At 41.8% G+C, this 26,321-nt stretch overlaps 1 protein-coding gene across 1 annotated transcript in view; it reads right to left on the bottom strand.

Annotated features, from left to right (window-relative positions):
* Window positions 1–26,321, bottom strand: part of RFX7 (regulatory factor X7) — a 56,896-nt gene that overhangs the window by 29,681 nt on the left and 894 nt on the right. Inside the window, exon 2 of the mRNA XM_064157562.1 lies at window positions 1,564–1,597. Within this exon, the coding sequence (XP_064013632.1) occupies window positions 1,564–1,597 (34 nt within the window). The remainder of the gene's footprint in view (window positions 1–1,563; window positions 1,598–26,321) is intronic.

Raw genomic sequence — 26,321 nt, 5'->3', positions numbered from 1 at the left:
AACTGGACCATCAGGACACTGCTACTCTATTCCAAATCATGTTATGCAGAGTGCTTTGCATCCAAAAGCACTATTCAGAAAAACAGCTTCTTCATCCAATGGCTAAGACCTGCGCAAATGAATGGGCTCATAAAAACAGGTAATCCTTACACCTCGATACTCCATGTTCACAAATTCACATGGTTTAATGCAAGAATAGTCAGTGTAATTCCATTTTCTTAAACTGGATTTCCAAGAAGCAGATGATTGGTTAACCTCCTACTTACTCGCTCCCTCTCAGATGCTACTTAGAAATACATGACAAAAGAGTTTTGCAAGCACAGTTCTGCAGTCTGCCCTTTTGCTGCCGAAGATCAGCACACACAAAAAGTAAAATCTTCAGACACCACAAATGCCAACAAATAATTAAGTGGGCAAAACCAGCATTTTCCATCTCTATCTTAGGTATATGCAACAAAAATCAAATCAGTATAGTCAAAAATCAGGTCCAAAGCTTGTCTGCAACACAACACATCTTACTTTAAACCTCTTTACACAACAAAGTAAGAGAACATTTTAAGGAAAGTGAATCCAGTGTCATCTGAATCAATGTTTAATAATGTGACTTGAAAAAGTATTCCTTCTTAGATCAGCCATACAGCTGAAGAGATTCTCTCTGATAGCATCCAGATGGTTGTCTACATCATCTTTTTATTTTACCCACTCATACCTTTGGTTGAAATGCCAGAAGTGGAAAATCCAAATAAGCAGCCCCTTCCAGTCTTAAAATTTATGAACTCTAATTTCAAGAAACTTGCAGCCTGCTCACTACTAAACAAAAGTTCTGAGTTACTGCTAGATATCTGCTTCGCAGAAATAATCTCTCATCACTGTCCATACCATGTTATTTGGCAGCACAAAGGAAGATGATGCTTACACATTTCAAGGATTTTCCTTCTTCAAAAAATGGTCTCTTTCTGCATCCTAAGTATACAGCAGAGCTAAGAGGACCTGTAGAGGTGCACACTTCTGGGATGGCACCTAGGACTGTGTGCAACTTCTGACTCTTACCAAGATTAAAAATAATCTGGTAATTATGACTGGTTTTGTGCAAACATGCCTGTCAGTCTACTTCCTTCCCTAAAATATTGCACCAACCACAGATTAACTGCTTCAAGGAAACAATAACAAAAGTAATACGTACTGTCAAGGCCTAAAGAGCAATGGAACTCGAGGGCACAATTAGCTTCCTGCATGCTCTGATCTGTGCAACACGTAATCCTGCGTTTAATAAAAACATGCTTACAAAAGCACTTTCTGTGCTGCATCTGTACTGACAGTTCTACAAGCAGCAATCACTGCCACTTGCTGCTAGCAATGAGAGGTCAATGCTGCCTCAGAAAACAAATACAAACCCACGTCATTTATTTTTCTGGCAATGAGAACTCATTTTGATGACATTTAGTGGTAGTATCTTCAAGCACTGATAAGGAAAGGCTTCATAATAGCTGTCACTCTTCAGAGCCATCTATTTTGGTCTTACAGTTTATGAAATATTAAAAAGCATTCTAGAGTTGTACTTACCAAAATGCAGTCCACTTTAGATTGTACAGTTTTGCTAGATGCAAGGGAAGAAAGAGAGAATAGAAATCTCACATTAATCTAAACAGCAATGATGAAAACATTACATGTTAGCATTTCTATCACTTTCTCCTCCTAGTCTATAGAAGAATAATCACCTAACTATTTTTTGTTAGGAAGTCAACCCAAACTTAACTGTTCACTAGAACTGTTTATGTTTTGCTCTTTTATATAAGAACTGTTTAGTTTTGGGTTTTTTTAAAATGAAACAGAATTGTAATTGAGAGCTATTACCCTAAGTTGCAAAGCAGCCAGGATGGCTGTCACTACTTTTATAATAAGCTCTTCCACAATTCAGATGCATTTTACTTGTTCATCTGTAAACAAAATTAACACACACACCCCTCTCCCCATGCTTCAGTAAATCCCATCATTTCAATTCATTTATTTGTAGCTTTCCAAAGAGCTGCTACAAGGCAAACAATTAGCACCCCAGTGGCAAATCAGGGGTTTTCCACTGGGTCTCACTACCTCCCAGTTGGCTTATTAAGAAGGCATTAGGTGGGGATCAAATTTAAGTTATGCCATGAATGACCTCAGTACACGTGCCAAGGAGTGCAACAGTATGGAACTTACTATACTTCATATAAACACACCCAAAATCAGCTTTTGTGGTCCTTTACAGTGCTGTATTTCACATGTTTGGCTTGACTGCATGTTGAAGGCATTTTATCCTTGCTCTGATTAGAAGCAGGAGCTTTAATGTGCGAAAAACAGTGTTTTCTGTTGAACATCTACTGAACAGTCACTAAATAACTGCTTCTGGAGTTCAGGGAGCTATTCCTCTCCTAATAGAATAAAACATAATTCCATCTCCTGTTAACAGAACATCTCATTTCCAGTTATTTTCCTTTTGTACAGATGCTACCACACCAAAAAAAAAAAAACCAACAAACCACAAAAAAATCAAGTAAGGTATCTGATGGGGATACTAAAATAGAGGGCAGAAACAAGCAAAACAAATGGCTAGGTGTCTGGTGGTGACAGGAATCAACGCTACTAAACTAGCTGTTGTATCAGATGCTCAGAGGCAGGAGCTTGGCTGTCTTGCTCGTTATAATACCTCATTTTGGAAACCAGATGGTCTAAAAACCTGTTCTGCAGGAGCTGCTAACAATACTAATGTCCCTTCCCATTCAAAAACTGTATATGCTGCAGTAATAGAATACAATCAAAAATCTCAACAGGCAAGAATATGACAAGTCCAGTGAAGTAGACACATCAGCAGACATACACTTCAGCTGACTGTTAGAGAAGACAATCAGATAGGTGGATGCCTGGGAGCATCAAGGAGTAAAGCAGTGTTGTTATGGATTTGTGAGAACAGTAAAATGGGAGTTTTTCTCTGCCTTGGGGAAAATGCTCCCATCTACTGTACCAACCAAAGAAGAGAAACCAAATGTCATCTCACTCTTCCAAACACATTGCCTTACGAGAAAAGTCAAAAGGACACCAAGCATGAAAACCTGCTGCTAAGAGTTATCACTGTGTCTGACTCAAAGCACACCAAGACATGCTGAACAGATGGCTGCTCCAGGAGCCCTTCTTTCACCCTGAACTCCACCTTGCCCCACTGCCTCCTGCTCCTAGCAGGGTCTCACAGTCCCTGTGCTGCTACAAATCCATAGCCTCTCCTACAAACTGGCACTCACAGCAGCAGGCAACAGGACTCAAGCATATGTGTACTTAAACTTTTTCTACAGCTTCACATCATAGCTTACTGCAGAAAAGGAGCAGAGAGGATAAGGGGATGCAGGCTATAGGCAGATCAAACTTAGTCTAAATATAGCCTTTACTCCACAGACTTGCAGACGACGCTGTGCACTAGGCTTTTCAGGAGATCATGCTTCAGCCAGCAGAGCTTTCTGTCCCGCTAACTTGTGCCAAACTGTACATAAGCACGCCCGTTAGTATTAATATTTTCTTCTTGAGAAGAGAAAGAGGCAAGCTGCCAGAAGTCAGCTGCACAGGAGATCCCTAGAGCTGTCCTTTTATCTCCAAATATCAGTCTGAGTCAGTAAATGCAAACTCTCAAGTATAGTTCAGGCTCTTCTAGTTGTGACCTCTGCTCCTACAGCAACAATCAAGTGTCAAGAAACCACAGCAGAAGAGCAATATTAAAGTCAGCAAATAGAGTTTCTGTTTTCTTATCAACTGGTGGCACAAAAAGGCTTAGTCAAGTTCACAACCTCTAATCTGCAAGCAGATGTTGTGGCATTTTAGAAGGCAATAGTCCTATGCCTTCAGCAGAGATAAGCATGATATTGATTTTAACAGCATTGTTTTTCGCCTCCTGCTCCATGCTCTCTAGTTACTGGGAAGACATCCCATGTAACAGCTCAACCGAGGCTTCTTTCATCCTAACCAGAGCACAGGTTAGCATGGCCCAATTTTACATGCCTGTGTCTGATGACATAGATACTTAATTACCTTCCAATGATCCACGTTCAAGTCAAGCAGCTTGAACCTCGAGAATCCAGCCCTTTGACTGGGAAGGTGCTGGGCCAGAACCTTCTCATGGTCCTGAGCACTGTGCAGAAAAGCTCCATCTGGTAACACTGCATCTCTGAGGGAACAGGATGAAGGAATAGCCATCCTAGTTACAATGCATTGGCCACTTCCGTGTATTTCACCTCAGTTCCTCCTTTGTTAACAGGACAGGTATGCTTTGGAAGCTGAAATTCTGCTTACAAATACAGAAATCTGCTTCTGTCTCTGTCAAATGCACCCCTTACCTAATTACTGCCACAATTATGGTAACTGCAGCCACCAATACCAACAGCAAGGCTGAACCAGGCCCTACGTAGAGACATTACTCACGTTTGGAGACCACAACCCACGCACTTTGCTTGCTATGTGTCCAGAAAAAGCTTCAAGAGAGAAGCATGAGTGATAGATGTTCTCACTAACAAAGCTAAGTGCAATGTTAGGCATTGGAGCCCCACTGGAAAACTAAACATACAAACTGGACTGTGAGCCAACAGCCATCAACACTTCTCCTGGAGAGTTGCTCCTGTGTGCGTAGGGTGACTTACTCCACCTAGAAGCACAGCTGATGTTAGTCTGTTCTTTTGTAGCTCTTCATGCTGTCAATCTCCTTGAAGATAAATTATTTCACTTGATCTAAAACTTAATTCAGGCTACTTCAAGCAGTTTCAGGACAAGAAGGTGCCTTTTCTGATTCTGGAGACTGCTGTCTCTCAAAAGCATTAACAAAGGTGGATGCTTTTACAGCTGCTCTGGATTTACCAGTTTGCACCTGATACTGCCTGGAAGAAACTGGAAACATAAAACTTACAGCAAATTTTGAAGGAAGAAAAAAATTTAAAATACCAATGCCACTACCATAACTTGTGATGAAACTTTTGCTCCATGGATACCACCACATAGACAGTTTGAAAGTTAAGCCATACAACTCAAGAGAAACACAGTCTACAGCAATGGTCCTCAAAGACTCAGTCAACTCTGTCTCAAATATCATCAGTCTGGATCAGCCTTCTCAGCTCTAAAGAGTTACACATCATCCACTCAAAACCAAGTGCCTAGCTTCTACTAATGAGAAAAATGAGCAGAGAAAAAAGGGAGTTTCTTAGCCTCTGGTTTAGGATGGATTCCTGAAAAAAACAGTGTTTCATGGACAACCCTGTCCTACATCCTCTCATGGAACATGCATTTGCTGCTTTGAGTCTGCAGCACAAAGCCTCACTGGATAGCCTCTGGTCTATCTTAACAGCTTCAGCTTTTGATTTAATATTTAGGCCCAAGACCTCTCAGAGAATCTTGAGGGTAGCTTTCAAAAGCTGTTATATTTTAAGCTCCAAAATGCTGAAGCCATGTTGACAAAGTCCTGAATTATCTTGGGGAGGATGGGCAGGGGAAAAAATCAGACTAAGAAATTTCCTCACAGTGCTCTTCTATCTCATGCCAAAGTATGCACATCTGCTTTCCCTGACCTATTTATATATTTCTACTCCAAACAGCCCCATTTTAACAACCCTGACTTGGCATGGGCAGAATAAGGAGTGTGTTCTCTCCCAAGGTGCACAGCTGGGTTTGCTTTGCACTGAAGGAGAAATGGGGGGGAAAAAATGGGGTGGGGGGACAGCAAAGAGACATAGTAATTTTTGAAGTGGTATAAAACCAGATGCTGCCAACCTTCCTCTTTCAGGAACAGGCAGCTGAGCTACGCTGCAAATAACTGAAGCCATATAATCACAGGGCACACGAGAAGCCTTCTACCTGGCTTAGGGTTGGTGAAAAAAATCTCAAACTTATTAGCTACTCTAAGCCTTCTCAAAGCCTTCACAGCCACTGAAACTAACCCTTATCAGCTTTCCAGTGGCAGATTACTCACTCTCCATGAAAGCATAACAAACCAGTACTGGAGGAGGCATGCGCATATGTATAGTGAACACAATGCATGAACACCCACTGCAGTGCAAGTCCTATCCCAGGACACACTGCACAGAGCAGGCTGCTGGAGAAGGAGCTTCCAGTTGTGTCCCCAGCAGCAGTGGGACAGTAGCACCTCTAGGACACTGCACTTTTGCTCAGGCAGGAGACTTCACAGACTTAAAAGTCACACAGAATGCAGCTCTCATCATACAGGTAGGCACTAGAAGTGGAGTCTGTCCTCGACTGGAGGAAGACATCAACAGCAGAAATAAAACCAGTTTAGCAAAATTCAGAGGACAAGCAGAGCCATAATGTATTACACAAAATATCACAACGGCTTGACTAGGTGGTTAAGCTCAGGAAGCCCTGAGTAATTTTTTCATTTTAAGTTTCATACCATCAGTGAAGCTGCCACAGATACTCTGTATTCCCATCAACCCAAGACTGCAAATATTTGCATAAACTGGAACACTGTCCCAAAAAAATCCAGCATAGGGAAAACATTCTTTCTGCTAAACCCTAATGCAAGTTATGGAAAGGTATCACTTTCCATCATGGAGACACAGAAAGACTCTTGAGCAGGCAGCAAGAGTTGCTTCCTGCAGGGCTCCTAGTTTCCAGCACTCACATGTTACATTGCGTTATTACTGGATATACATGACACAGTAAGAAGTTGCAACTAGAAGGGAAAACTGCAGTGGATAGTTACTTAACAGCAGCACTACTAACTAGTTACTGCTTATGGCAAACCATACATAGTGTTTTACCCACCTACCTTCTCAAACAATTAATGAGGAGAGAGGAGGTCTACAGAAATTCTAAAACAAGCTTTCTTTGGAGAAGGAAAAAACAAACAAAGAAAATCCTAAGCTTTTCTCTTCGGAGTTCAGCCCAACACCAGCAACAACTCTGCACAGCTCCAGTGAAGGAACAGGAGCAGGGGCTCTTCAGAGACAGAAGCAATTCCCAACTGCTCGCTTACAGTCCATGCACACACGACCCTAACACTGTATGTCAACACACTACTGCCCCAACATTTTTAAGCAGATATGTGAAAACAAGCCTTCTGTATGAGGATACCCAAGGCAGCAGTTAGAGCTGTCTGCCAAGGAAGAAATATTTTGGCCACATGGCCTCTTGAAAATTACTTAGGTCTGAAGAGCCTGTATTTCTCATTACACCAGTTGTTCCACACACTCTCCAAAGGTTGGCTGTCAAACTATTTAACAGGGTCTACAGGTAGTCTTGAAAGGCTGCCTCCATGGGGAGCAATACCACATGAGCAGTATTTGCCAAGACTATGTCTCTTAGGTACAGGGAGTATTTGGATGCTGACAGCATCCAGGAGCTCCTTCTCCTGTTCAGTGTTGTACCATCTCTGTTTCTTGCAAAATCCCAGTTAGCTGCCAACAAAAGCAAGTTAGGATGCCAGGCCCAAATACCAACAGCAACAGTTTTGGCCAAGACAACTTTCTGAAAGCCTCATTAAAATAGAGGATCATTAACCTGACCATACACCTTTTTGAAAAGATTTGGTATCGCTTCCACAACTCTGACAACACCAGGTAATATTTAATTACATAGATCTATTTACTCTGCATGCTGTGAGGAGCCACTCAATAAAAGGATTACCTGCCCTTTTACATTAAGTGCTACTATCAGAAAGGTACTATCATCACACCCTTACTGCGACAAGCACTGAGTCCCTGCAGTGCCTGCAGGATTCAGCCCTTTATCCTTAATCTTACTGAATTAATGCTTCTCTTTCTTAGACTAAGGGCTCTAAATATATCTTTATATAACCTTCCATTCAGAAGCATAAAGAAATGCTAAACTGGAGCCAATGATCATCTAAGGAGAAAATTATGAAACAGCCGCCTGGGTGTGCTGCTACTCAATTAACATCTTAACATATGCCATGTTATATTGTCTGGCTTGGCTCACATTGATAAAGAAGTAAAATGGCTGTAAAAGCATTCCAATTAAATATTTAGAAAGCAGAGCTGCAAAAGGTTGAAACATGTTTGAATTAGTGAAATGATGACTATATATATCGCTCACCTAATGGAGGAAGAGCTTACGCTAGCACAGGTTAAGGAGAAAGGAAAGCACACCCAAGCCGGGCATGCCCTTGAGGCAACCCTGGCACCCCAGGACTCCCCTCCTACCTGCACCTCTCGCCCTCTGGCACATCCAGAACAAAAATCAGGTGGCTTCTGATGCCACCTAGGGGCTCTCTCTCTGCCTGCATTTCTCCCTCCCCTGGGAATAATTTAATGTCAGGCCCTGAGACAAGGCACTTAAGACTAGCACAAATACTACCTAACAGGAGCAAAACATTTAACATTAGACAAATTAAATCTTCTGGTATTCAAACACAGATATACTCTTAGCTAAAGGGACCACAATTGCATCTTGGATGCATACGAAGTATTGTTGTCTCCTTAGAGCATAAAAACAGCCACAGAGCTGTGTCCACTGGAAAGGCAGAAAAGTGCCCAATTCTAAACCTCAGAAGTAAACAACACCTGAATGTACCCATCTGTAAATAAGTTTGAAGGTTGACGAATCCTCAGTCTAAGTCAAACCACTCTTCTCAGCAAAATAAGGAAGCAACAAGCACAGCAAGTCAATGAAACAGTGCAACAAGGGCGAGCTGCAACTATTTCACCTTCCCTGTCATCTAATTTACCTCCTTCCAACTCACCAAAGAACCTAAGCCAGATCATATAATCATAGAATCAGTTCTCCATCAGGCACAGGACAGAGCAATGCTGCATCCTGATGCTGAAAAGAGCAGCAGTTCAGCATGCCACGACATTTTAGGTTACTGCAGGTTAAAACTGGTCAAGCACATGACTTCAACATTTCTTACTAAAATAAATGCAATTAAAATATTTCATATAGAATAAAAGTTTATTCCCTTTTCCATTTCTAACACTACAGTGATTTTATAAGCATTAAATAATGCCAACTATACAAACAGCCAAAGAAGGTAAGGCTGCTAATCATAGAATCAACCAGGTTGGAAGGGACCTCCAAGATCATCCAGTCCAACCTAGCACCCAGCCCTAGCCAGTCAACTAGACCTTGGCACTAAGTGCCTCATCCAGGCTTTTCTTGAACACCTCCAGGGATGGTGCCTCCACCACCTCCCTGGGCAGCCCATTCCAAAGGCAAATCAGTCTCTCTGTGAAGAACTTCCTCCTAACATCCAGCCTGTACCCCCAGCACAACCTGAGACTGTGTCTCCTTGTTCTGTTGCTGGTTGCCTGGGAGAAGAGACCAACCCCCACCTGGCTACATCCTCCCTTCAGGTAGTTGTAGACAGCAATAGAAGTAGCCCATTTTAACCAACTGCTAAGAAATAATGAACCAGCAAACATCAGAATAGCTACATCTGAAAATCAGGTTTAAAAACACCTCTTTCCATTCCCTGAAGACATCTAGCTGTATTCAATTCCGAAAACTTGTTTCCAAATCATTGAAGTAACTGGGAAGAACATGTAACAATGACACACTGCCAAGTGCTCTGTTTCAACTAGAAGACAGGCATCATTTAAGTTCCTGGAGTAATTTTTCCATTTATTTAAATACAGTATTTTTTACCACAAGTTACTCTAATGGACTTAGAAGAGACAAAGAAAACACTTTTTATACATTGCTCACCCCAGTTCTTTCAGCATTTCTCTGAATTAAAATCAGTGCATATTGTTACAGTCAGGCAGGACTCTATTCCAAGGGCATTATGCCCTCTGTACATTATGTTGGAAGACACTTAGAGAATTAAAGAATGTCAGGGGTTAGAAGGGATTGGAGAGATCACTTTTTGGTCATGCACAGCGCTAAGACAAGGAGCAACAGGTACAAATTTGAACATAGAAGGTTTCACCTCAACATAAGCAGAAACTTCTGTTTCTGAGTGAGGGTGACAGAGCACTTGAACTGGCTGCCCAGAGAGGTTGTGGTATTTCCTTCTCTGGAGACTTTCAAAACCCTCCTGGATGCATTCCTGTGTGGACTACCCTAGGTGATCCTGCACTGGCAGAAGGGTTGGACTCGATGATGCCTGGAGGTCCCTTCCAATCTCTGATGTTCTGTGATTCTGTGATCAAGTCCAGCTCCCCTGACACAGAAAAATCACCTAGACTAGGTCACACAGGAACATGTCCAAGCAGGTTTTTAGTGTCTGCAGAGAAGGAGACTCCACAACCTCTCTGGGCAGCCTCTTGGAGTGTTCTGTCACCCTCACAGCAAAAAATGCTTTTCCCTGTGTTTACATGTCATAATGTGATTTCAGAGCTGTATCCTATGTTCATTAGTAACAGTCTACACAGGGGACTGCAGGGCACTGATCTAAAATCAGTCTGCAAGGATCGATTGCCTAGAGAAGATAAACACAAAAAGCAAAGGATGATCTCAGTAACGCAACTTGAAGAAAAAGTGTTCAACTAAGAACTTTATCTAAACTATGTCCCACTAGAAGTGGGAAGAACAGACACAGATGCCAGATAGGCACGTCTGTGGTTAACAGCAAATCATTTTTTGCAACAGCTCACGATTCATGAAACTTCTGCTTTAAAACTAAAGATAAAAAAAAAAAAATATACATCTTTGGTTGCTTCTGAATTCAGTCAATAGGTAACTAAAAGATCTGTTGTGGCACTTTCTGCCACGGTCAGCAGAAGTCTAGTCACAACATCATTACTTAAGGCTAGTATTTCTAAGGGGTCATAAGTAGAGATGCTATAAAGCACAATGCTCAAGCCTTTGTCCCATAGTGCTGAGACAGGACTCCCAGCAAAACTGAAGGGGTGACACTCTTCAGCAGCACTTAAAAACACCCAACACAATAAAAACACAAAGAAAAAAAAAAAGCACAGCTACAAAACGCACATGCAGAGAACTGTTCCACTTCCACAGCTGCAGTGTCAATGACATAACGAGAGGAAGGCAGAATCTCCATGTCCATAACAGCCTGCATAGAGCACAGACCTGGTCCTCTATTGCCCTTCCCTTCAGAAATGGTGGCCACAGACAGCTGATGGCAAAGTAGAACAACACTCACAGGAAAACAGGAATGGTTCTACATTCTGTTTATATTTAATGCACATCCATAAATGTACAAATCTGTATAGGGCTATGTTTGTTGTTTAAGTTACACAATGCTCAGCTGAATCCAACAGAGAAGATTTCAGTGTTTGCAACTCCACAGCAATGTTTTCCTACCATATTCATTTCACAACACTGGCACAGGCATCCAGGTGGCAGATTTAAACCTGTTGATAAAAGGTGTGTTGCTTCTTCATTCTCCTTATTTCCTTTGATGTTTCCATGACCCACAGCTACAGAATCACAGGACAGTTTGGGCTTGAACAGACCCTTAAAGGTCACCTAGTCCAATTCCCCTGTACTATGCAGGGATGTCTTCAGCTAGATAGGTAGCTCAGAACCCTGCCCAAGCTGACCTAAAATGTTTCATGAACCACCTCTCTGAGCAATCTGTGCCAATGTCTCACCACTTTCACTGTGAAAAAATTCTTTCTTGCATGTAGTCTAAATCTACCTTCCTTCAGTTTAAAACCACTTCTCGCCCTGTTGAAACAGGCCTTCCTACAACAACTGTCCCCATCTTTCTTGTAGTTCCCTTTTAAATATTGAAAGCTAGCAGTCAGGTTTCCCTGGAGCCTTCTCCTAGCTGAACAACCCCAACTCTGACAGCCTTTCCTCACGGCAGAGGTGCTCTAGCTCTCTGACCATGTTGGGGTGGGTCTACTCTGCAGAACCTGTAGGGTCAACAGCTGCAGGTGCTGTTTCTCGTCTGGCAACAAACTTCATCTTTCACACTGGGGTACCAGGAACCTGGTAGAATCATGCTAGAAGCAGAGAAGCATTTTAAGGATTGAAGTGGGTCTTGTTAGTCGTCCTCAGACTCTGCACTCAGTAGGTTCATCTTAACCACAGAGCTTCCCTGATACAAGTTCTGTCCCTCCTCCACACCACACACATCCAGCTCTCCTCTGCACACTGAACAGCTCACCCATTTGCATCAGCTTGCCTTCATGCCAAAAAATGCAGCCTTTATCTACCCCACTCCTCCCAATGTTGCTTGATATCTGGAGGTCTACAGTCCTCCTTCTTGCTACCTTTCCTCTCATGGCTGGCTGTCACACAGCTCCTCTTCACCCTTTTTTTTCCCTACTTGATGAACCTTTACCAAATTGCTGACCTTGGTAACTCTCAGAGAATGCAATCCTTGCAACCTCTTATGTTTCCCTGTACTGAGTAATACAAGTATCTACAAGCACCCTCCAAGCACCCGCCTACTAGAAGGATCACTTCCATGCTAAAGGGGCATGGATCCAATGCCACAGGAAAAGCAACTTATTTGCCTGACCCACGTCAGTGACACTGCTCAGCAGCACATCCCATAACCTTAGTGCTGTCCTTGATTTTTATCTACGGTGGAAATTCAAAAGCTAAACATCTGCAGGCTGAACATGGCACTGCTTCCTGATAGTGACAGCCATACAACCTCCCATCTCAACAAAATTCCTCCTCGTGCTGCGGCAGAAGTTCTTTCAGGCCTCCATTCAGCCTTACCCCTGAACCCTGGGGCACTTCTCACTCACCTCCACATACAGTCTTAGACCCACTCCAGGCATAGGAACTGTCTGGTCTCTGCAAATAAAAAGCTGCAAGTAGCCAGGAGCCTTTTGCATACCTCAAAGGTCAGTTCACTCAATACTAATTGCAGCTCCTAATATTTCCACTTTCTGTTCCTGGAGAGTGTTTCATTAAAAAAAAAAAACCCTAATGGAATCTTTTAAAGTGGTTTTAATCACTAACATAAGATCTCCAGATAAGTTACAAACACATGCTACTCCAATACTGAGGGGTTTAGTTCGGAAAGTTTGAGTTCCCCTAGCCTACAAACCAATTAAACTTTTAGTTTAGTTGCAGGACCAAATGTTTGTCTAAACCTGCGAGATGCACTTGCTTTTAAAATTAAAGCGGCACAAAATGTAATTAACTGTGTAAGTTCATACCCATATACACTCATCTCTGTTTGCACCTACAAAGCTGGGTTTGAACAAAACTGCACTCACTCCTGGTGGTGGCTTAACGGTGTCAAATGAGCATCTTAATAAGCCTACATTGTAGGACTGGTTGCTCCAATCCAAGATTACATTTACCAGCATTCATTAGACTTGTTCAGCTTCACAGCATCCAGGACAGACAAACTGCCAGTGCTGCACGAGGACAAGCATAGGGCAGGTAAGCATCAGTCACATTCGCTCCACCTACTGGCTCCTTCAAAGCTAAGATGTTTCTGCACTCTCTTTCTTTGCTATGAAACCTAATTTATGAAAGGAAAATTACAACCAACAGGCATCTGATCTGTAATATCCCATAATTTTAGGGCTCAGTATTGTGTCTCCTCAGAACAGGGGACAAGGTATGCAGCCAGCTTGTGACAGGTAGACTTGTGCTATGCCTGGCTCCATCACCCCAGCCCCCTTCCATAGGCAACTGGGTGGGATGCGACAAAAAAACCCCTATGAATGTAGTGATTTTCCTCTAAATTAACACACCTGCTTTGCAGGTATGTCACTGTCCATAAGCACTTTAATACCTGAAGTGTTTATACTGTCATGGCTTTCTTTTGAAAACATAGCAGAGGGCATGCCACCTGCCCTAGTACAAAGCACTGAAGCCACAGCTATGCAAATCATTGAGTTCAGCACCCTATAAAGATGACTTGCAGAATACCTACATGGATTCATTATACATAATACACTTCAAACATCCCAAGGAACTGCTAAGTTACAACACAGCTTACTCAGCAAAAGAGTCAGAAACAGAAAGCACTGTCCTTCATTAACTCTAGAACAGACTTCAGAAAAGCTGAGTTATACTTCCAACTCTCCCGAAATCATAGGAGCTGAGAATTACATTTAGGATAGATGTAGACAGGAAGCTACTAAAGTAGTATTTGCCTGGCCCTTATGAATTTCACCTGTAGGCCGAAGCACAAAACTGGCCAACATCTTTCAGTACCTAACAATTTACTGAAATATTCTTGTATGCAAGTTGGACAATGACCTTATCCACAGTTACTGACTGGGAAGTCCTTCCAGAAGGAAACACTACAGAATTGATGGGTCTGTGTTCTCAATCATGTGAACAATGTCATGCATAAACATGCCAGTGAGAGAGCTGATATCTGCAGTAAGGAAACTAAAATGTCTTTTCCTGATTAGCATATTTGATTTAAACTTTCAAGGTGAACTACGTGCTGCTCACCAAGCTGCTGAACTCATCAAGCCTAAACTGTAGCACTCTGAGAGATCTAGGAAGAATGATTTCTTCCAGAAGTACTCAAGCTATCTCAGAATCAAATAAAACACTCAGCCAGAAGAGAACAGACCTCGAAAATCATGCAGTCCAACTCTCAACCCAGCACTGAAGGGGAAACACTAAAACATATCTCTAAACAGTAGGTTCACAGGCTGCTGAAACACCTCCAGGGGTGGTGATTCCATCACTGCCCTGGGCAAACCATTCCAATGTTTGTTAACTCTGTGAAGAAATATTTCCTAACATCCAGCCTGAACCTCCCCCAGCCCAGCCTGAAATAATTTTCTCTAGTCCTGTTGCTCGACAACAAGGAGAAAAGCCTGGCCCTCTCCTCACTCCAACCTCCCTTCGGGTAGTTGGAGGGAGCAATGAGGGTCCCCCTCAGCCTCCTCTTCTCCAGATTGGACGATCTCAGCTCCCTCAGATGCTCCTCATGCACCATGGCCCTTCATGAGCCTTGTTGCCCTTCTCTGGACATGTTCCAGCACCTCAGTGTCTCTCTTGTAGTGAGTGGCCCAGAACTGAAAACAGTACTTGAGGTGTGGGGGATGATCACCTCCCTCCCTGTTCCTGCTGGCCACAGTGTTTCTGATGCAAGCCAGGATGCCATCGGCTTTCTTGGCCACCTGGGCACACTGCTGACTCCTATTTAGTTAACTGTCAACCAACACCCCCAAGTCCCTCTCTGAGTTGCAGCTTTCCAACCACGCATCTCCAAGTCTGTAGCTTACCACGGGGTTGTGACCCAGGTGAAGGACCTGGCACTTGGCCTTGCTGAACTTCATACACCTCCCAATCCCACACTGGGCCTAATCTGCCGCAAAGTTCTCCTATTGAAAGCATTCAGAGACAACTAAGAACTTTTCTGAAATTAAAAGAATCACTGTGAGGTGAAAATAACAATTATTGTCTCTGCACTGCAAACATCCATTACAAATATTTTCAACCTGAACATCTGAAGCCATTGGCTGGCAACAGCCCAGTGCATAGATGGGTTTGTCTGTCACAGAGAGAGGCTTTCCACACACTGAGCCACTGTACACAATCTATATTTGGGGGGTTCAATCAGGCTGCAAATTTCACTGACCAGGACATACAGATGTCCTGGAAGGCTAATAGGCCTATGAGATATCCTGGCTTGCCCTTCTGCTGGTAGGGGAAGCAAGGGCTGGAGGAAAACAAAGGCTTGGGCCATTATGGCCCCTTCCAAAGTGATAAACAGGTACTCAGGAGTGCTGAGGTACTTGTTGGTGTCTTGCCCAAATGAGGGTGAGCAAGCCCTGGTTTCACCTAATATGGTCAGTTTTGCAAATGCCATTTTGACTGGCGAATCTCTGTGGCCAAAGGAGCCACTACACTCAGGTAAATGATATAAACTGAGCTAAGTTGCAAGCAGCTGTGCTGCTTCTGCTGCTGTCTCTGCCTCATGGAGCTGCTTCTGCTTGGATGCTCTTGGACAATGTGTTCTGCTCTGCCTCATGCTTCAGACCGGCTTAGCCCTGATACTTTGGGCTTGAAGTACCTGGAAACTTAAGTGCCTCAAGTTTCCCAGGAGAAGGCATAAAGAGCCTAACAACATGGCAAGAAGTGCCACCCACATTGTGCTCTCTGCACATCTGCAAGAGATCCTGCCTGCACCTCTGCAATGCTCCATGCCAAGAGGAACCAGGACCAGGTCAGGGATCATCTGCCTCTTTCCCAGCACCCTGGGAAGATCTGGAAGCCTCTCAACAGCTATGCAGTTCCAACACTGGCACAAAGGAGCCAGGAACTATCTTGAAATTTCTACTCCAACACAGTGAGTAGCACAGGCTTTCCCTAAGGCTCCAGGCTACCTATTTGTAAGTGGGGCAAAGCCATTTTTGTGGCCAAACTTTTTCCAAACATCCTGACTTTCCTCAATGAATGAAATGCCCAAAAGCATCCTTGTGAAGATTTTCCTGACAGAATTAGAACTCAAATTTAATTAATTTGTATACAGTTGTGGGTGGGGCTTTCCAGAAATTAAAAGTAGCTACTTATTTAGTAATTTCTGCCTCAATAATTGCCCCAACCAAATCAACAGACTATGGTGGTACACGAACCTCACCTTCTTACCTGGAACAAGAGAAGTTTGTATCAAGAAAACGATGCAGTCCACAGAAACATAAGCAATGAAAGTATATCAGAGACTCCACAGACTTACTGGTACTAAACTAAACAAAAAACTCACCTTTGCATTTTTATTCTGAGATCGAGTGTACTACAATTTTTTTAAGTTGCTCAATAAAAAGTGGACTACTCATAGTGTAAATTCAGGTATATATCTCCAGGGCAATCAGAATCAGAGCTTCTACTTATTGCTCTCAAGTAGAACACAACTGTCTGAGTATCTTCATGGTTCAGGGACTGAACTGTACAGGGTATCAAATCTTCAGGCCCATCATTTTTTGTATGACAAAATGGTAATTTACAAAATGAATTTTTAACTGAATTTCACTATTAACTGCAATCAGATAAACTTTTGCCCAGTGTAATGAAACACAGATAAACGAGCATTTCCAAATTGCTGTACAAAGAAAAAAGATATATCTGCATTTCCTCCTGTCTTCACCACATTTGTTGACTGCTTGGTCTTTTTTTGACTCAGTAAACCCTCTTCAGTTGTTAAATACAAGTGATGTTTTCTGTTAGGAACACCCTTTTCCTTATTTTTAAAACTAGACCTGTCAATCTCACTTCTTTTTCTTGTTGAATGGAACAGGCAAATATACTTTTCCCTCAGCTGCCAATTAATTTATCAACTTTTTATCAGTTAATCATTGAACTATACCACTGGAATCAAATGCAATGAGAGTCCTTCTGCGGAGCAGGCTCCTGAAACCCAAAGGTGGCTTAGCTCTTCAGCAAACTCTGGTTCCAGGTGTGCAGCTTGCAATACTGCCATTGAATAATCTGACTGCCTTTTAAATATCAACTAATTTATTTAGTTTACTAATAACAACTGTAGGCCCTAACACAGCTCGATTTATAATGCTAACAGGCTTAATAAAATAATCCAACTCAAAAGAAAAAAGATACATACTTTATGTATTCTTAATGAAAGACACACCACACTTTGTCAGAGCTTGGATAAAAGGTTCCTGTGGCACAGTCTATGACTGCTGCAAAATTATTTTGAAATTATGTTTGGCCTCTGCTTCAGACAGTCCCATCACAGCAGGAAAAGCTGCAGCTTTCGTGCAAGTGATGAGCACTGGCTGGCCACAGCTACCAACCCTGATATAACCAGCACAAGAATCATGGACCTTTCACTGAGGAAACACTGCAAGAAGCACAAAATATCTGAAACTGAACATAGTGTAGAAGATAGCAGTCACAGGCAAACAACGCTGTGTAACAGTTCACTTGGGCAGAGTACCCATCCCGTAAGGGAGCCTCCCTCAAGTGTGCAGCAGGGACACCATCAGGCACCTGCCTGCTCTATCAGAGAAACTACTGCCTGCACACCACCAGCGTGGATAGGCAATTGGTCCTGCCAGAAGACGTCCAACCTCAAAGCAGAAGCCTCAAGTTCCACTTTCAGATTGCCTCCAGACATGGCACTCACTTGGCATCCAGCAGCATCTTGCTCAGTTCTCCCCTGAGCTTACTAAGCATCCAACCCTCTCAAGTACTCCTCTCTAGTGAATTTGCAATAAAAGTAACATGTAATTCTGGAGAAAGGAATTGTCACTATTTTTCAAAGCACATGAAAAAAATACTTAGAATTTTGTTCACCAAAAATATTAAATGAATGTTTAAGCTTTCCAATTTACAAGCCTTCAAACAGTCACCACTTGTGGTACTGAGTAACTGTCTTTCAAGTAGTTTATTATGGTAAACAGTTCTGAATAGGAAGGGAAAGGCTCACAGGAGCATTTTCACTAGGCCACAAAGACTACTCCAAGTATTTCCAGGTGTCTTATTTTAAATAAGGACAATATGGTTAGGCAAATGCAGCAGAAAAAAATGCCCACAATGCCCATTCAGCACACCTTGCTCAGAAGCTAATTCTTGTTTGCCCAAGCAATGCTCAAGGCAGGTACTGTCAGGCAACCTTCTACAAAGACAATGTTCCAAAAGCCTGTATTTATTGCTGACAACTTCAAAAAATAATTTAATTCACTACTTTATAGGCAACCAAAGCAATGAACTCTAGTTCCTGCTGTCCAGCGCCATCCAACTTTTTCACTGGCAGGAGTCCCAAGAACCTTATAATGGCATTTAAGAATCTTTGACTGAGAAACAGGGATTGCCTCTATGCCAGTGAGACCATCTATCAAAACTGACAGCCATAAATCACAGACCCTGACATTTAACCACAAATTCCCTCTCAGGGGGAGATAGAAACATGCCTCATTTAACAAATGAGTTCTTCCCAGGAACAAGATTTTCTTCCCAAACTTGAAGTACCTGACAACCAATAAGCGATACCATCCTCTGACAGGTCCAGGTTAAAGCTAAGCAGGACTTGTTGCTCTGGAGGAGTGCAGATACATCCCGAGAAAGCCATGTCCATAGACAAATGCCCTCTTGCCACAGTCATCATGCACTGCACCATGCTGTATGCTACAAGTTAGACAGTTAGAAGAAGATAACAGCTCGTACAGCCTGAGCTACAAAGATTAGACCAGTCACTAGGTGCAGCACCAAGCAGGTCCAAAAGGAGAGCCCGGCAGGTCTGCCACCCAGAGAAACCATCCCCAGATGCACCTGCAGCAACACCTGGCCTCCCCGCCCTCAGACTGGCAGACTGTCACTCAGCACCCATGAGCAATTCAAAGTAAGCAAAATAGGAAGTTTTGAACGTTTCATTCCACTGTCTTAATGATTAAACACTCAACGACAGAAACCACTTGGCAGCTTACTAAAAGCCTGTTGATGGCACAGCAGCCAGTAATGAGCATCCTACTTGATGACAGATAATCCTTTTTCCATTAAATCAAGAAAGCATTAAAATTGAGACACTGACTAACTCCACTTAGACAAAAACAAACCAAGCCCTCAAAATTCCCACAGATCTGAGGGGAACACAACATCCCAGCACTTACAGAATTTGTGCTGGTATTTAGGAGATTCTTCTCAGTAGCTCTAATGCACCAATTTGCACTGGCCTTCTGGCTGGGCTCTTTCTGGGTGACAAAGCATTGCATTTTCATCTCTTCACCTTTTGAATCACCTCCTGATAGTCTTGCAAGAAGGCTCCAGTATTCCACTTGGACTTTTCCAGAGGCAAGACTCCAAGCTACCTCCATTCCCTCATCTTAGCTATTGAAAAATAAGGCCTTTATTCATATATGAGGCTTTGTAATAGTAGATATTAGAAAGGCTTGAACAGAAAATCCAAATTTGGATCCTGATCTGAATTTTGCAGCTCTGGCCCTTCTCCAAATACTTCTGTTTGGCAAGCAGCAGAGTGGAGTAACAAGAGAAGGCAACATACATAAGTTATGGGATCTGTATAAAAACATTAAGCTCAACCCTTGCTCTCTCAAAACTACACACACACAAAGATAAACAAAATCACCCCAAGCCCCAGTTAATTGAAAGATTAATCAGTGCTAAAGTAGAAATATGAGCACCCAAACCTCAGCAGGACTGTCATCTCACACAACTACAGTATTTTTTTCCTGATTAATTTATACAGTATCCAGAAAATTGTACTAAGTGTTCCTTTCAGATAGAGATTTGGATTACAACTTGCCAATGGCATACAGACTCACTGCAAAGCAAACAGAACTGCCCCAAATAGCAAGCAACCCAGGCACACAGGCCTGGGATGACAATCCTGCAATTCTGTGCTTATTAAGAACTCGTTAGAAATGCTGCTCTGAATCCCAACGTCACACAATCTGACTTGCTTCAAAGAACAGAACTCCTGTGGTGGAAAGCAAAACATTTATGAAACAAGGAATTGCCTATGTTTGATGCTGTGAAGTCAACAACTTAATGCACTCCCATGGATTTTAAATGAACAGCAGTAAAACTTAGCCAAATCTTCTATTACTTGAATAGTGTTTCTCCCCCCCCATGTACTTAATTAGATCCTATTATTTCAGGAAGCAAAGACAAACACAACCCACTACCAAAAGCAAAAATCCACATTTCTTAAAAGCAGATTTACAAAGACCTTTTTCCTGCAAAGTTATTCCATCCAACTTGGAGCCAGGATATTCAATAAATCTCCCCCCTCCCTCTCCATTCTCAAAAGGTTACATAAAGGTCAGCATTTGTTTTATTCAGGTTTATTCTCTAACCTTGTGAAAAAAGCTTACAGATCAAACTGGCCTCCACATCTGCTGACCTAGAAACTCCACTACCATGGTGGCCATGCCCCATTTTGGAAAGTAATTTTTCCTCCCACACCATTCTGGTATTGACTGCTGCAAGTTGCTGATATGCCTGCCACCACCAGTTGGTGGCATGGAGTAAGGCTTTCTCGATAGCAAGGAGATGTGCTACAGCGGAGAAGAGTAAATGCATTTTTATGCTTTCATTGTGTGAAGGAATTTTTCCATGGGGCTTCCCCCAAAAATGAGGACCTTCTCCACACAGAAATGCGTAGTAATAAATAAATGAGTGTACATGGACCTTGGTCAAGGGAATGGAAGATCTCCAAAACAACCCCTGAAGAAGATGGAGCAGCTACGCTCCAGAAAAAGGAGGCAAGTTGAAAACTGACCAACAGTGTAGGATTTATTTTGCCTAATTCAAGAGAACTGCATCACTGATGGTTACACTCTGCCACATAGTTTAAAATCTGTTTACAGTCAAAGAGAACAGGCACATGAAGTGATTGGATTGTTTTATGTAAACCTCTTCCCTAGGAGATGGCCCTCTCCTCAGAAGTGCATTTTATCCACAGGAGCTACAAGGAACCTCCTCCGACCAACTCACACAGAAACAGATGGAGTAAGATTAAATAAATTCCACTTTGTGTTCCTACCCATTTGGGGAAGCAGTGTGAAAGAGAATGACACACTGCTAAATGCTTTACTGCAGGAAGGCTGACCTTTTCTTGAAATCAACAACAAATACTCCAAAATGCAGTCCATGGCTCAACTTTTTATGTTTTTGTCTACTTATACACAATATAAAAAAATACTTTCAGAACAGTCAAGTTTTACCATCACTTGTAAACAAAGAAAGCATAAAACCAGAGGAAAGTGGGTTAGTGACATAAAATGTTTGCAGTTTCATGCAGCATCTTTTAGTTGAGGGTCTCAAAGCACTTCCTCAAAGAAGGTAAATACAATGCTGGTGTTATTTAGATTTAGTGAACTGAGTGCAGCCGGCATGCCTGTCAATGACAATTATTAACTCTTCCTCACAATATTTACTTATCTTTTACTGAGGAATTCTAAGTTCCCATCTTCAACAATGAATTAACCAGGACAAAGGAGGCAATGGCAGCTGATGCATTTTGGGCTGGGGGCATAGAATGAATAACCACAAAGTGTCTGTAATCAGCTACAAGAAATACAAAGTTCTCCATTCAATTTTGACAGGCCATTTAACAAAATACAGAGGTCTGGGATTTTTTTCTGGTTTGCTGGTTTTGTGTGGGTTGTTTGTTTGAGGTTTCTTTGATTTGGTTTTTAGTTTTGCTGTGTTTGGTTTTTTTTTTTCCCTGCTGTTCCTACTCTCTGCCCTCCTCTCCTGAGCACAGAAAACTGAAGAGTAAATCCAAACTGACTCAAGAAACCAGCGTTTTTAAAAATATATATATATATAAAGGCTGTTACAGGAATTTCAGCTGCAGAAGAAACTACCTGCACTTGCAAAAAGCCAGAAACACATACTCCTTGAGCTTCCCTCTTCATTTCACAAGGACTATCCAAACTAACAATCATTTTTTCTGTTGACCTAACCATACAAATAAGCAGCATTTCCTATTGTGAAAAAATAATCTCAATGGCATTTCCTAAACTGCAGAACATTCACTCTGACAAGAGCTAAGTGACAATCTATGCTTGCTGAGAATGCCTAATGAGGAGTGATGGATACAACTGCAGGAGGGTGCAGGACTGGCATTAGTTGGAAGAAAGAATGGAGCCTTCCAAAGAGTAGAAAAAAATGGTGGTGTTACAATCAGATGATCTGAATTTCTAACACAATTCTTTATAGTAAGGGTGGTGAAACACTGGAACAGATTCTCCCAGAAGGCTGTGGATGCTCCCCCCAGAAGTGCTCAAGGCCACAATGGATGAGGCGTTGAGCGATCTGGCCTAGCAGAAGACATTACTGCGCAATGAAAGGGGGTTGGAACTAGACATCTTTCGGGTCCCTTCCACCCCAAACCATTCTATAAATCCATGAATACCAAGAACTCCAAGCTAATAAGGGCACAAACCATCTCCTACTCCCCACTTCAACATGAGACAAACTATGCCTTAGGACATAATTCTGTCACTGCTCAGCCTAGCTCATGTGGTTTCCCAATACCACTTGCAGCTAGGAAGGAGACTTGAGAATGAAAATTATGGATGTGAAATACACATCCACATTCAACTGAAACAGCTACAAAAGCGATCCTCAGTGCAATTTATATGTGAGATAATGGAAAGGTGAAAGAGAGAAACAGCAGAATTATTATATTCAAATGCTAGCAGATGCTTTTAGAACAATAAAAGCTGAGATGCAAACCAGGTGAAAGAAACTGAGGTCAACTCATGCACAGATGCAAGCATCAGATCACTATTTACAACAGTAAACAAGTACTCACTGAAGAATCATCATCAGTTACTGATGTGTACAAGAAAACAAACCTACTCATTCCATCCATGTTTGCAGCTAAGGTCTGGATTTTAGATTAATGCAGTGAACGGAGGGATTAATTTCCTAGAACTGTCAGTCTTTATCTTTCACAGCAGTGAGCCCAGACCCTCCGCCAACACCCTCCTTCCTTGGTCATCTCCACATCTCAGACCTTGTGCCACACACACATACATTGTTGGCTGTCTTCAGCTATAGGATACTCTTTGGCAGCCTAATGTAATACTGAGTAGACTGCCTTCACCAGCATATGTTTAAGTAAAGAAATATCATAGATGAATAACACACATTTGGTAACACAGTACCCCTACTCAAAGAAAACAATTGAAACCCCATTAGGCTATATGCTCAGACAGCTGATTAGGGAGGTTTTCTTGCCTTGGGCTCTAATGTCTGGATAAAAAGCTATTAATAAATATGAAAACGCTAATGAATCTGAAGAGAAACAAAACCAGGCAGATTAAGGCCCAGTGTCCAGTGAACACCAGGGCAATTTACAAACCCGTCCAACCTGACACTAATCAGCCAGACTGCACTCTCAAAGACGTGTTCTCCCTGTCTAGACTTCTAATCCATCAATGGGAAAAGACATCTAATATTATTTCTGTGCATTTCATCTACACTGTAAGAACACATCCAAATGCCTCAGCAATTCACAGGCACAACACAAAGCAAAAATGGACACTGCTTCGCTGGATACATTCTAGTGGGACATACAGGATAAAAAAACCAATTACACAGTGGTGAACTTCAATTATTTAACTGCTGTTTGATTACAATACCTGTATCTGATGATGTAATATAAACACTTCCTGATTTATTTTTAAGCACACTTAAGTAACTCTGTTATCTTTCCCTTCAAACCAATAAATCCCCAACCCGACAATGACCAGATTCCTAGCAAGTCCATTTTTAAGTCTTAAGCACATACATTAACCATGCCTGCAATTTCAACCAGCAGGACTTAACCTACTGCTTCATTTTTAAGGGACTCCACATGTTCACAATTATTTGAGCTACTTTTGCAAAATCACATTTTAATTTAATAAATAGAATAAATTAAGTACAAGTTGAGATAATGAATAACTCATTGTCCTGCTTGAGGCCTACATCACATACTATATTTATATTTGCCTGCACAGCAGAAGGACAAGCACAGACTTGTTTGTGATCCTCAAGTTCAGTATTTCAGTAGCTACTATATTTTGCTATACTACTATTTTCATCGACAACACAATTTGAAGAATTAAACCCACTAAAACAAAATAAAACCCAAACACAGCCAACTAAAAAGATCCATCCACTAAGCAAAAAACGTATGCGATGAAAGAGTCAGAGCAAAAGCAATACAGGAGTGCTCATCTAAGGTACTAACTCTTTGGGAAGCAAAGGAGGAACTGAACATGCCAACAGACACTACCAACATAGCAGGCGAAGAAGGGAGAAAGAGGAGAGAAGGTAGAAAAGAGGAAGCTCTCTTCTGCACATTACACCTAGTTAACAGAGCACTGCCATTTTCACAGGCAATCTTCCACAATCTCTCCCACTGTTTATCCACCACCAGCACACAGCACCTGCTGAACAGAACAGCACAGCACACACAGACTGCAACTACAGAAGGAGACTTTCCACTGTTTACTCCAACCACAACGTACATGACTACCCTGGCAATGCTTCTTGTCCTTGCTGTTCAAAAACAACCACTACATCTACATGAATATGCAGATCAGCATTAAATTCCAGCCTCAAATGAAGACTGCTTGATCACAGTACAGAAACACAGAATTTCTAGTGGTCCCATATGAATGACTTCAAGATATCAAAGAAAAGGTTTTATTATAAAAATTAACCACCACATCTTCAAACACTGCTTTTCAACAGCATAATCCATGGGGAAAAGCAGCACCTCTTCACCCCTTGAAAGAAGCAGGCAAGTCCCAGCCCACTGCAGGAAGCAGAGTCAGAAGGAACACTCATGGGGAGATGAGAAACGTCCATGAAAGTACGAGGAGACAGGGTTGCAAGGTGCTGGCAAAACCTCTGCTGGTCACAGGCACTTGGCACCAGGCAAGCCACTTAGAGCAGGCAAAACACTGCATTCCTTTGTACCAAACGTGGGTTCCGGCTATTCATCAAGTTTACCTGAATTAAATAAGCAGCTTTCATTTACAAGACTAACATGTGCACTCTTTCCTCGAAAAGAAAACCCATAATAAAAGCTAGGGTTTTACTTAGTAGCCATTTTGTCTTCAACCTGGACATGATACCTAATCTGAATGCAATGTAAACATGCTCTTTGAGGCACATTCATGGAAAGTAGAAGAAAATATAAAAAGGCCATCACCAAACAGCATAATGAATTAGGAGGGTGTGAAGGTTTCATAATGTAAACAGACTAGAAATTCTGTAGTTTGTATTCCTTCCCTAGGTCACATTGCAGAGACAACAAAAACAAAAGGTAGTAAGTGTGGACTGAGAACAATGAATTGTTATTTACTGCTTAAATTATAATATCACAAACCAAACAACAGCCAAGCAATAAATACAATTTTAGTATCCATGCAATAAAAGAATCTGAAGGTAAAATAGTATTTAGAGTCTCTTTCTTTTCCAAGCTATGTCAATTCAAAGCATAAAATCTAACTATGGTATGAAGTCATATACAAGCCAGATCAGTATTTTTTCATTAGAATGAGTATGGAAAGAAAAACCATACAAATACATATATATGGCGTGTATATACATAAAAGAAAGCAATCCATACGAGCAAGCTATAACTCCCAGCTTCCACAATACTTTCCCAGACCCCTCAGCCAAAAGTAGCTTTAAAAAGAATACAGAAAATACAAACGCTTCAAGTGACAGACTCTGATAGGCATCGAAAAAAAAATTCCTTGCAAGGCAAGCTAAACTCTCTTCTCCTCAAATGCACACACACACAAATTGTTAAGAAAAATGTCGGGTTACTGTGAAATTTGTTTTAGTTTTTAGAAAGAAAGGAAAAAAAAAAAACACACCACAACGCAACATCAAAATTGGATTCCTCTACAGGAACTTGCAAACCATCATCACAAGTTTCAGCCAAAATTGCATTTGACAGACTAGAAACTCAAAAAAACCAGAGGTTTACAATGAGAGAGAAAAAAATG

Source organism: Pogoniulus pusillus, chromosome 17, assembly GCF_015220805.1.
Source record: "Pogoniulus pusillus isolate bPogPus1 chromosome 17, bPogPus1.pri, whole genome shotgun sequence".
Taxonomy (NCBI): Eukaryota; Metazoa; Chordata; class Aves; order Piciformes; family Lybiidae; genus Pogoniulus; species Pogoniulus pusillus.
The sequence above is the reverse complement of the archived record's forward strand: the minus strand, read 5'-3'. Positions and strand labels throughout refer to the sequence as shown.